General features: G+C 49.0%; 1 protein-coding gene across 1 annotated transcript; it reads right to left on the bottom strand.

The window, feature by feature from the left end:
- Positions 1-3,301: 3,301 nt before the first annotated feature.
- EDN2 (endothelin 2) lies at positions 3,302-9,002 on the bottom strand. Its single transcript, XM_050909943.1, has 5 exons — positions 8,921-9,002; positions 8,402-8,534; positions 7,104-7,223; positions 6,207-6,311; positions 3,302-5,454 (listed from the first exon to the last, which is right to left on the bottom strand). Exons 1-5 carry the CDS (start codon positions 8,982-8,984, stop codon positions 5,343-5,345), a joined length of 534 nt encoding a protein of 177 aa, XP_050765900.1. The 5' UTR covers positions 8,985-9,002; the 3' UTR covers positions 3,302-5,342.
- Between the last annotated feature and the right edge of the window lie 4,247 nt (positions 9,003-13,249).

A 13,249-nucleotide genomic window follows, 5' to 3' on the forward strand; every position in this document is an offset into this window, starting at 1 on the left:
GTGGGATGCAGCTGACCACAGAGAGCTCACCAGCCTGTGGTAGAAGGCGTGAATTATGGAGCTGACATCCACTGTAGATCCACTTGTTCCTCACTCCAGCCAGCTCAAGACAACCAGTCAAGTCAATAATCTTCATACCCAAGGATACTGGAACTAGAGACAAGATTTAGCAACTTTAAACACAGAATAAACTTCAATCAAAGAAAAAATCAAGCCCGCTATTCCTTGGCTAGAACTACCCATTGACACGTGCCGTATCCTGCTGTAGTCTGAAGGGTGCAAGCCAAACCACAGGGCTGCACCCTGGCCACGGCCGAGATGACTGGAGAACCTCTTAGTAGTGGAGGACACTGAGAAGCTTCCATTCCATTGAACTACATTATTCTATGCTTGGCATTACAGCACAAGTGCTCACAGGAGGTATTTCCCAGAAAGAAGACCTTTTGCAGAATATCTGCCTCAGTGCCTTGTAGCTTTGGCTTTAGTCACATGCAGAAGTGAAAGATTTCTGGAACAGATTGAATCCTGTAGATAGAGACGCAGCTGCTGGAGAGGCCACCAGTACTGTCCGGGGGGTCTATACTGCTGAACCATATTCAGCCTCCACAGAGCCACTGACCTTGTAGCTCAGGCCAGAGGTGTCGAAATCAAAGGCACAGGGACCAGCTGCTGACCCACAGCAAAGCATGACCTTGCACCCATTATTCAGTGTCCCTTCCCCTCCGGTTGCACCCTAGGTCTTATTTCATAAGGCCCAGCTCTTCTGCAGGGTGATCCAGACAAAAACAGTGCAAAATTATAAAATGCCAGGCAGGAAAATCTTCTAGCAAAGCAGATATTTGCCATGGACAGCTGCTTCTTTCCATGGAAGCATCAAAGGGCTGGCCTTGAAAAGGCATCCACCCAAATACTCCTCACTCAAAGCATCCTTCTATTTTTATGTCAACACGTCTTCTCCCGAGCAGAACCTATCAGTTCAACAAATATGAGATGTGAACAAAGTCCCATCAAAAAAAATATTGCCTAATCTGATGAGGACAGAACTGTCCCATGGTGCAGAAGGAAAGTTAGCTGCCTGTGGGCCATCTAGAAAGGCCTCTTCTTCAGGAACTCCTGCTGCAGAAAAAATGCCAGAGTCACATGCAGGGCACAAGAGGTCCACTTTTATAGGAATTGTCAATCATAAAAAGGACTGCTCAATCAAAAGGTTGTATCTTAGGAAAGACACCCTATCACTTATACTTAGAACTGGCTTTGGAAGTTGCCTGATTTCCTGGATTTTCCTCTTAAATAAAGTTTTGTTATTCTGTTCTTTCCTGTTACATGTGAGAATTTATAAAATATGCCTCCTTCAACTTGCTTCAGCTAATCTTTATCACTGAATTCAATAACCTCAGAATAAGCACAGTCCTCTCTTCTCCCTTTTCACCCTAATTAAGATGCTCTTAAGCATCTCCCTTCTGTTCTTCCCTTGGTTGATACCTAATTAGCTCTTGTAATTAAAACTGTACCCGAAGGGCTGGGCTTTTGCACAGATGTTGGCATTGTTCCAGGCAACACCATGGGGTTACTGCCAGACTCTCGTTGTTCCTTAGCAGTTGGTGGGACAACTGAGGAGCCTTATATAAGATCCTAGCAGGGAGGTCTTCTGAGGTTTTGTCATCAGGGCCTTGGGGGACTTTTCTGGATGTCTGGCCTGTGGTATTTTCAAACTGGTTTTCCAGATATGTTGACTTCCAATATTTCCTTCTGTAGTGCTCACCGGTGAGTTCAAAGTTTCCCCAAGTGAATATGGATAGCCTGTCCTGGAAGATTTTCCATCATTCAGCCCTATGTCAAATTTTCCTCTGTTCATTGAACTTAGGGCCAGAAAAAACAACCCACCCACAAATGGATTAGGTCAAATTTTCTCTCTCCCTGTTTGGATGTCTTGCTTCAAGCCCACATACTGTAGCAGGGCTGGAGAGCATTTCTTATGGTCCCATCTCCGGCAAATGTGATGCTTCCCTTCTGCTATTGCCCTCACAGCTGGCTGGGCCTTGAGCTGTCTGAGCAGGGATGCTTCTTCTCAGAGACCAAGGGCTGACTAAGGTCATAGTTCTTCTGTGACTTAAGAAAGACAAATAAAAGGCTGGGCCCAAGGCTGGCTCCATAGACACTCCAGATGATGGGGAAATCTTTCCTGGGAAACGTATGAATTTTCAAAAGCCCTCAGCTTCCTCATTCACATCACCTGAAATCAGTCCAAGCAGGACACTGTGGAAATTACCCCAAACAGGCAAAATTTTCAGGCTTGTTCTGGAACAAGGTTGAGCAGAAGAGAGAATTGTACCTTAGATATTATACATAGGAAATTTGCAGTGTTTCAGGTTACCTTTTTTTCCCTTTTACCTGTAATTCAAGGTCCTTTTTATCATGGACCTTTATCATTAAAGTCATAGAAACTGTGGCTTATTGTCATAGAAACATATGAAGGAACCTGATTTTTGCACACTCTAACACCAAGTCACAGGGTGGAGGCTTGGCCATGGGAGATGCAGCTCAGCCAAGAAAGCTGGGCAATACGAAAGGATGGGGCTGTAGCTCTCTGAACTACTGTTCCCGGGAAGCCATGGAAACCCACGAAGAAGTGCTATGGTTTCTCAGTATGCAGCAAGCACAGTGCTAGCTATTACATTAATGTTTCTTTTCTATTCCCTTTTCACAGCTGTGCCATGAGATTCACTGAGTTAACTACACCAGAATAATCTATGGTGTGGTCTTCATGCAAAGAAGACCATCAAATAGATGATGGCTTTTTAACTGTACTTAAAAAAAAAAAAAAATTAAAAACAATCAGCAAAACTCAGATCTAAAAGTTGGTGGGCGCAGGGGAGGGTGTGTGGTTGCTCTGTCCCTGCAATCCTGACACCCACAGTCACAGAGCTGCTGAGAGGATTTGAGGCAAAGGACTCAACCATGGGAGAATATTAACAGGATCCCTTGGCACAAGGATTCAAGCTGGTCTCAGCATCCACAGCCCTAAGCACAACAAGCTGGGGGTAATTTCACATCTATGTTCCCATAGACATCTAGAAAGGAACAAGGTATTTATTTTAAGTTAAGGAATGTTTAAGTCAGCTAGATGGACTCACTTTGAACTGAAATTTGCTCAGGACCATTCACAAGACTACACAGCCTCCCCATTCTCACCCAGCTCTGCTGTCCCACTCACTTTCACAGTGCTTTTGGCCATCCGGATTTCTTTCATTTCATCCACCACCACCCAGCCATCAAATAAGGAAGAAAAATGGTATTGACTTTTGTCATTATTTATTACAAATTAAATTTTGCAAATTACTGTCTAAAAAAACAATAGATTTAAATAAATATACAGATTTCAGGATGCTACATATGGCATGTGTGCAATAAGTCACTTAAAGATGAGACATTATACACACAAGGAGATATACATAGTATTTTACAGCAGTAGTTTTATTTTAAATTACTAGGCTCACATTAAACCATGTGCAAAGTTTCCTCTGGAACAAACCCTTTCAGGATTTTTTTTTAGAATGACTCAAACCTTCAGAAGGTCAAATATAAAAAAGATTCTCTGCAGCTTTGGGGACCAAATGATTAGTCTGCTGTTTCATTTACGATACAATCAATTGGTCTCATTTTTCCCCCCTCTAGGGCTTAAAGCAAAATCAAGGAAGTATTTTGTATGTCCAATGGGACTACACTTGCAACAGCCACAGATTTTGGTCCACCACCAACTTCAAGCAGCCTTTTAAAATGCTCATGTGTAATACTGGATTGGGCAGCAAGGGGGACCCAACAGTGGTTCCAGGAGAGCAATTATTTATCTGCACTAACCAGATGACAGCTGCAGCCACGATTTGTAATAGAAGTTAATCTGCCCAGGCAAACAAAAGTGCATTTGTGATACAGCTCCAGAGCCTTGAGATTGTGTTTGCCTGCAAGATTGGTTTCTAGGTCCTGGGCTCAGTGTTTTTTCCAAATTATTCTTTCCCTCCTCTGGGCCAGCAGCACTGTGCTGCTCCATGGCTGGGGAAGCAGCCGTGATTCTGGCATGGGCTTAAATCCGAGCCTTTCTTCTAAAGCTGTGCAGACAGTGCTGTGCTCTCTTCTTAGCAATCTTTTCCTCCACATCAATCCCACCTGGCTGCCCCTTGCCTAACGCATTCTCTATTCAGGTTACACTTCTCATAGTGACATGCTATCCATATACTGGTCATTAATTACATAGAGTGCAACTCAGAGACCTGATCTAAGCAAAGCAGCAAGCAAGCCTTTGCGTGCTATTTTCCCACCACCCATCTTCTCTGCCCCTAGCCTTTCCTTTCAGGCAGAGCTGAAAGAATGCTGGGATATGAGGTTAAGAGCTGGAAGTACTCTACCCTGCTAAGGGTATGTCCAAGGAGATGAGACAGATTCACAGCACTGAACTCATCCAGATTAGCAGCTCGGCTCTGCCTTGGACCCAGCGGGGCTCCCTCCCCCAGGTTACGTGGGGCTGCATGCACAGGGCTCCTGCAGAAATACAGCTCCACTTCAGCCTCCCCACCCCTGCTGCTGCTGTGCCTGATGGCAGGGGTCATGCTTGGATTTGATGCAAGCTCCAGTGTAAGCAAGCTATGCTCCACTTAAACAAGAGCCACCTAAGGACAGCCCTTCAGTGAATTTCTCAGCCAAACAATGCCACTGACTACTCAGTGGCTTTCAGGCTTCTAGATGACATATACTTTTTAATAAAAACCGGGAGCTGTTTTACCATGGGAGTCTCATTCATATGCACATCGCACTGTCTGACAAGTAAGAGAAAAAAGTGCAAAGGTGGGCTCACACTGGAGGCAGTTTATCCCCATCTACAATGACCAGCCAAACCACCTATGAATGGGGCCAAGCTGGAACCGTGCTCAAACACGGCTCAAAGGCAGAGCAGACCAGGCCAGTGATACGGGCTCAGTGCTGCCAGGTCCAGAACTGCACAGAGCCGTCTGGTTTGTAAGTGATTCAACCGCCCAGCGCAGGCTGACCCTCTGCCTAGGACTCCAGTGCAGAGTTAAGCTAGTACTCTTCCAGCAAGACCCTTGCCTGATCCAAAAAGGCACAATTCAGCTCCACGACACAGCTATGACTGTATAGAGAGACAGTTTTCCCTTTACAACAGTCTCTGGAGTGCATGCAGTACTGGTTCACGCAACAGGAGAATGGAGACTTCCACTTCTTCCCCCTTCCATTCATGGCCTTTCCTTCAGCTCTAACTACCGACAGCGGAGTTAGTGGCACCCACAGGACTCCTAATTCTTCTGGTGAACTTGGTATGCACCTGTTTCTTATCTCTTTTTCTTCCAGATGTTTTTCTTCCAAGGCAAAACTGTTGGCTGTGCGTTCCTCCGAGAACGGTGCTGATGCTTGCCGAACCACAGACTGGAGACGGCAATATCCCTGTAAACAGAAGAGACACAATGTTCATTCTCCAGTTCATTTTCCTACTACTCAGCAACAGCCCGTATTATATTTATCTACCCCTCGCCAAGGTTTATTTTGAGGCAGAAGATGGGGGAAGGAAGAAGGGAAATTTCTAGCTGCAGTTGTATTAAGCCACAGCGGAGATCCATCTAGCCCAATATCCTCTTTCCACCAGTGGCTAGTGGCAGAGGATTCAAGGAATCCTGCAGCAGGGCATGACCGAAGTGATGCTTCCCCAGACCTGCCTTCCAGAAAGTGTTCCCATTGCATCTGATTTAACTGCCACCAATGACCAACCCTCCTTCAATTTGCCAACTCCCTTCAACTCATTTACCCTCCTGGAGTCCACAGTTTCTTCCAGTAGCAAGTTCCACAATTCACTGATGTGATGTGAGAAAAACTATTTCCCTACATGATGCCGTCCTTCCCCCCCCTCTTGTATATCACCCATTTGCCTGTCCCATATCAGAGGAACTTCCCACTTCAATCAAGAATTACATTTTATGTAGCATTCCTCTGGTTTTGGAAGGACACAAGCAACCCCGGTTCCCTCAGCTGTTAGCCTTTAATTCTACAGAGAGCAGAAATAGTCAAGTCTACTCATTTAAAGGGAGACAAGAGGGGGAAGTCAGGTCAAATCCAAGTGGTAACGGCAGTCTGGGGTCACAATCACAGATTTTAAAGTGCTTATGAGGGACTTTCTGAGTGGATTGAAGTGGCATGCTCACCTGAGAGCTCTCAGCAGGCCATGATGGGAAGGCCTCACGCCACCGCTCTGTGGAGACTTCATTGATGCTCCAGAGCTCACTGGGAGCTTCAGACTCTGGAGGTACCTAATGTGCAAGAGGAAATGCGTGAACCACCCACATCCAGCCATGCTCTGGTAAGTACCAGGGGGAGTGTTTCTCTAACGTCACCAGTGACAGACTAAGACAGTTGAATGCACGTTTCTGAAGGGTTAATTGCAGCTATTTGAGAGCTATTCATAGCTCACTTCTACTGCTATCCTCTTCTGTCAGACCTCGCTCTATTCACAGTCATATTTAATGATTGGGGATTTTAACTATTGCCTTGCTATGAAATTAATGACAGATCTCTACAATGACTTTGCTCCCCACCTCCCCACAGTGTAAGCACTCCTCCATGCCGCTGGCTGAAGCGAGTCAGCTGAGAGCCCACGTGCACTATAAAAAGAGCTGCCTACAAAAGATATTTGACTTCCGAGTCCCAGCTCACAGCAGTCCTACTCTCCTGCAGCCTCTCCCATCTGAGCCATGCAGGAGACACTGGTGTCCCAAAGCTTCACACCCTCCGCTTGTCCCTCTCCCAGCGTGCTGCCAGCTCCTCCCTTCCCACCAGTGCACCCGGCACTTCGTCAGCCTCCTGGCAGCAGGAGGGATGGAGGTAACGTTGCACGTTGTACAACAAAAACACCCTAGTGACACTTTGCCAGGGCCTCTTGGGAGGGGTATGAAAGCCACTAGACAAGTTCCAGCTGCTTGCAAAGAGCTGCACAGCCATCCCCAGGGAGACTGTAGAGTTGCTCCAGCTCCTAAGCTTTGTCTGTCTGCTTGCACCCTCACCGAGCAGCCCCCAGGGACATCCCCAGGAACCCCTTGACTTACCCAGGCTTCGCCTGGCAGAAGGTGGCACAGATGTTGTCCCTCGAGTGTGAGCACTCGCACCTGCTGAGCGATCTCTTGCGCCGCCTTGGCGGGCTTCCCAAGCCATAGGGAGCGGTGTGTCTGTTAAAAACAAAAGAAATCAGCCATGCAACTAACTTTTTATTAGCCAACAGGTTTATAACACAGTCCTGGGAGGCAGCCAAGCCAGTGCCAGGATAATAAAAGACTCATCTATAGACATAAGGTGAAAAGGTCACTGATATGTCTAAGCCTTTAAACTCCAGCTCCTCTCCCACCTACTGTTTTCCCCACCCTACCCCTCCCAGGGAGATTACCAGTATGTGCTGGGTTGCAAGTGGAATTTTCTCTCCTTGCAGCAGCCCAGGTGCCCGTGCAAGGGTCGCCACACGGGCTGGGCGAGCTGGCAGTTCACCTGCGCAGCAAAGCACACGAGGAGCGTGGCTGCCCCAGTCCACCAGCCCCACTGGCAGCAAGCAGCCAGTTTCTCCAGCACAGAGATGTCAGGGCTTTCTCTCCCCCCCCGCCCCGTGGGTTTTAACACACAGGACATAGTACAAATCAAGATGTCTTGGGGCCGTAACAGGTTCTTCTGATCACAGCATGCCTTGAGAGCTGTTAGCACATTCCCGCTCCATCTTTGATCGCAATCTACTCTCCCAGAGGGTTTAGGATTGGCAGTGACTGCAACTATTCTCCGAGCAAGCAGAGAGTTGTAATTGCACGTTAGCAAGCATGATTATAACCACACCTGAGTACATGTGTTTTGCTACAGTGTGATGGCCATTGGTCTGAAACCGCTCGGAAAGCTGTTTTAGCATTCTTGAGGGCAGGACTTGGCAGCCACAGGACTTTAGTGCCAGCCCACCACTGTCTCATTAACAATACTGGCAGTCAGCAGTCAGCGTTACAGTTCACAAGCAGGTAGAGTAACTTTCTGACTTGCAGCTATAACATCTTGGTGGTGCTTTCAGCTTGCAGAGGTACAAATCTCAGAAAAAGATGAACCCATGAGGAAGCAGCGCCCTGTGCTTTCACCCCCCTCCCCTGTGGGTAATACTGAAACTCCTGAGCAGAAGCACAGCTCGTCCCTTTCTAGCTGTTGGAAAGGACTGGACTTGGAATGCTCGCCGGAGCAGGTGCTACAAGAGCCTCACAGGACTGGGACCCTTTCTCACCTTCCTCTAACCTAACCCCATCCTCAATCAGAAAGTACAGTCACTCACTCATCAACAGAGTCACACCCCACACCCCCACCAGAAAGCTATGTTCATGCTCACCCCGGTGTGTTGACCCAGATGATATCCAGGTGACAGAAGTAAATGCATTCCTTATCCAGCCAGCTGTTGCAGGAACATCGCTTGGTCCTCGGGTGCGCGGCCAGGTGGGACTCCAGCGGAGGATGGCCCATACCTGCAGCAGAAGGAGGAAGGGATGAGTTGCAGGCTCGGTGCAGAGCGCTGGAGTGCCCGTCGGTATGTCACCTCTGCAATTACACCTCCGGTAAGGATTACGGCGATTTCAATACGCAGGCAGTTTTACAGGAGGTGCAGCCTTGCCAATTAGGCTGCGGGCTCATAAAGGACTTGCATAACCCTGGCAGCTGCAGGGGCTACCCCGGGGAGCAAGGGCACGGCGAAGCCACCACTCAATGCCACCCACCCCGCAGCCAGCCTTCGGGCAGACCCCGGGCATCCCACGCAGCCCCACTCCCCCAGCCGAGGGGGTGCAGGACGGGTCCCCCCGCCAGGGCAGACACCCCCGGGGCGCCGAGCCCCCCCCTCCAGCCCGGGGCTCACCATCTTCCAGGAGGGCGCAGAGGGCGAGCGCCAGCAGCACGGCGCCGGCGGGGTGGCTGGGCATGGCCGCAGGTCTCGCAGGCGTGGGGGCTGGAGAGAGTTGGAGGCTTTGGGGTTTGGTTTTTTTTTTTTTCCTCCTTTTTTCACCCCCTCCTCTCCCGGCTCTCCCGCTGCTTCTCCGTGCGCTGCTTTAGCCGGAGCCACCGCGACGCGTCTGGAGCCGGCGGGCGCCTGGCAGGTGCTTTATAGCCCCGCCGCCGCCGCGTCACGGCCCCGCTCCGCCCCGCCGCGTGGAGCGGCCGCGGGGGAAACAAGCGGGGCGCGGGCACGCGTGGGGGGCGGTGGCGCTCCGCGGGCGGTGTCCCCCCCCCCGCACCCCCCCCCCCCGCGGGCAGACCTTCCCCCGCCCCCCCCCCGCGCCGCCCCGCCGCCCGCTCCCAGCCCCGCCGCTCCTCAGGCTGCGCGAAACACGCGTGGGCCCCTCTATCTGCCCGCGCTGCGAGGGGCAGGGAAGCGCGGAGTGGGGGGAGGGGGGGGGACGGTGCGGGGAGAAAGTTGCCGGGAGGTGGCGGAGAGTGGATGCAGCGCGAGGCGGCCGCGCGTGGGGCGGCGTGGGCGAGGGTACCGTGTGCGCGCCGCTCTGCAGGGTGTGGGTTTCTGTCCCCTGGGGGTCCCGAGTGGGGGCTGCTCCTGCCCCCGCGGCGTGGCCGGGGCTGGGGGTCGGAGCCTGCCGGCAGCAGGTGAAGGCAGGAGGCAGTTTGCAGCCGCCGCCGGCAGATGGAGCGGGAGGGGTGCAGGCAGCGCGTGCCGCCGTGGGAGCCCGCTGGCCGCCTGCCCCACGCGTGGGGGTTGACCCCGGCCCCAGGCGCTTCCCCGCAGAGGGTCCCCCAGGCTGCCCGCAGCCCCGCGCCGCTCCTCCGGGCACGGCAAAAGAAGGGCGAGTGAAACTACACAGTTTAGCAGGCTAACTTGGTCTGCGTAGGAAAGCTGATTTAACCTGGGCAAACTAGGTAGAATTCAAGACAAGTTAAATTTCAAGTAAAATTGTTACTCAATTCAAGAAAATACAACTGTTAAATGAAGGTCCCTGCTTTCTCTCTCCCTCTTTTTTTCGTTAAATCAGTTTAAAGTCTTTTGCTAGGTTGACTAATTAAAATTTCTTGCAATAAAAGTGTGCGACTGCTGCCTGATTTTGCTTCAACATTAATGATAGCATACTCGGCACTAACTGCACATTTTTAGGATACAAAGAATGTAAAATATAGAAGTCATCTCCTGGCATGCATGAGGAGACAGGCAAAGCAGCTTCATCTTGCCCATCACATGTGTCATGCAGAAGTAGGAAGCTGTCCTCCAGAGAAGCGTTGGGTACTGACCACAACAGGGATGGATAACAGCTTCCAGGCACCCCATATCCCCTGGGGCCACCACTCCAGCTCAGAGAGGCAGCTCCTGGCTTCACAAATCTTGGGTAAATCTTGGGAGTGGAGTATGCCTAGGAGCAGGAGCAGGTTAGAAGAGCCAACAAAGAACTACTGCACTTGACTTTCTCACGATGTTTTTAAAGGCTTCTTAGGAAAGGGAGTGTATTTTTATTTGTTTACAATGAACAGCTTAGGGGTTTATTGCACTGTTGTCATGAACAGATGCAAGATGATGGCAATTATAGTGAATCAGTGTGAGGTCTCATGCAAAGTCTAACACGTGCATGGGGAATGGAAAGAGAAATAAGAAAAAGTGCAGTGAGCCAGAGTGTGGAAAACTGCTTTCATCTGAGCAATAGCTTCTGCTCACAGCATCTCAGGGAAGCAAAACGGGTTATGATTGCATTCCTGAAAACAATGACAAGAGGCTTTAACATTCACTCAGACCAAGCAGCAGTGTGAATCCCTCTCTGTATCCATGCAAAATGCATGCAGAAGGTGTGTGCAGGGGAAAACCGATAGTGGGATCAAAAAGATATGCTCAGGGGAAATTATTGCTCTATTCACCAAACGGCTCTGACTATGATGGCACATGAGAGCACAGACACTGTCAAGAGCTCCGTTTACTGAGTGGGGATGAAGTGAAGGGGCACGGGAGGCCAGAGCAGATGAAAAATGTACATCTGGGAATGGAGCTAAAATTGCAGAGTAGAGGATATGTTAGGCAGAGAAAATCAGGAATAGTGAAAATTTTGTTTTAAAATAATAAGAAAACAAAGATATAACTGATAAAACAAAGCTTCAGTGTGAGAGGCAAACAAGTAGAGGGAAGTTTTTAACCTCTGTACCAATGCAACAATCACTCTAAAGAAAACAGGGAAATACAATAGCAGCATTACCTGTTACAGCCCATATTCCAGCTGTGCCAAGTTTCAAAGTTATGTCAGAGCTCGGATACTATGTGACATTCCAGATGCCAGTTCAATGATATAATAAATCGCCGTTGGCTTCAGTTTCTGTGATCCTCATTCTGGTCACTGTAGGGTGAAAGAAGATATCCTCGACGTGGGGAAGGTAACGCAGCAGTTAGTTACCCACACAGGGGAAAGGCTGGGGAATAAATGACATCATTTTGCTTAAAGAAGGGGCTCTTTCTTAGAAAAGGTGTTACCAGTCGTTTGCATGAAGTATGAGACAGAGCCACAGTAATATGGCTTTCCAGGATTCACTTACTGAAAGGATCAGCAGAGAACATGAAGACCTCTCATGTCTCCAGGAAGGAAGAAGAGTCTCAAGTTAACCTGAGGTTTTGGAGATCTGGGTTCAAGCTATTTCCTTTACCAGACTCCTTTTGTGGCCATAGCTTTGTCACTTAGCTTACATTTCCAAGAAGTGCCTGAAGCTACATGTAACCGTTTGTAAAGATCTCTTACTGTGTTGCTAGAAGAAGAAAAGTGCCCAGATATCTGCTGCGTATCTGCCTTTAATGCCAGGCGCAAAACATCTTTAAAAACCAGACCTTTCATCCAAGATTTCTCACTTGTTTTCTTCATTTCTCATAAATCCCAAGAGATTTACACTGTCACAGAAAGTGGAGCAAGTGTAACACCCTCTTGTTCATATATGCCTAGTGAATGGAGTTTGAACTAATTTTTTTCTCCCGGAAATACCCTACTGTGTTGGGCAGGCACAAACCTGACCAGCACACATATGGATGTTTGGCACCGGTGTTTCAAACATCTTAAAGGATGTGGGGCTATGGAGAAACGTCTCCATTTGTTGCAGGGATGTAGGAACCCTGCAGAGAAGAGGTGGGGTTGGGATTGCATTTACCAGGACTGCTTTGAACTGATCCTGCTCTAAGACCTTTGTCCAGAGCTACAGAATTTCTGTGTGAAAAAAACAATAACTTTTTAAAAAGTAATTTGCCTTTAGGCTTGCAAAGAACAGCATCCAGACATAGGGTGAAACAGCTGTCTTAGCATCAACCATCCCCACGGAGTATTATTCTGGTATCTAACTATGGTGGTTTCAAGAGCAGCTACTCATTTTAGGCTGAATGTTCAATCTCCCTTCGTACTACGGGCTGGGGGGTGCAACTCAGACTAGGAGCAGTGGTTCTCCTTGACCTCCTAGACACAGAGAAGCTGCACTGCTCCTGCAACTGTCCCTGTTCCCCTGATAAAGAGCAGGGGCCACTGCTTCCCAGGGCCAACCCTCCTGGCATTATCACCACACTAAAATCACGAAGAAAAACAACAGGCTGGAGCAGAGGGACGGGTCCATGCTACACAAACACGGCTTCCAAAGAAGGAACAAAGGCGTATACAGGGTCCTAAATGCCAAAGATGGGCTTTGCCTCCTGCAGTTATTTTTTCCCTTTTGTTTCTGACTGTAGGAATACATTGTTCACTTCATTGTGAAGAGTTCCAGGCAGACATGACGAAAGGGACAAAACAGCTCAAGAAAAGAGACGTCCCGTGCAGCATTCATGAAATGCACTGTTTGGAAACAAGGAACGAGCAAACAGGAAAGTGCTTTAACCATTGAGAAGGCGGGATCCCAGCGTGTTCTTGGCACCAGCAGGAACAATGGGGTGATGTCACGAGCCAGAATTCCCCACAGTGGATGGAAGCCCAGCAAATAATCATAATTCTTGTCCTGGGACATTAGCAAAATTTTTCCACAGTTGGTCACCCCCCACTGTTAGTCCCTGTTAGGAAGTATAGGAAAGAGACATTGTCAAGTGAAGCTTCCTTTGGGAGATTCGTCGCCCCCCCCCGCAGATCAACGCATCAGTTGTTATAAATCACTGCTTTCTGCTGACTACGAGGAATTTCAGTGGTGGTGCCGGGAGGCTGAGCACAGGGCTGCCTGAAGAATATATTTCACACAGTGAAGAAGG

This window comes from Gymnogyps californianus, chromosome 22, assembly GCF_018139145.2.
Source record: "Gymnogyps californianus isolate 813 chromosome 22, ASM1813914v2, whole genome shotgun sequence".
Lineage (NCBI taxonomy): Eukaryota > Metazoa > Chordata > Aves > Accipitriformes > Cathartidae > Gymnogyps > Gymnogyps californianus.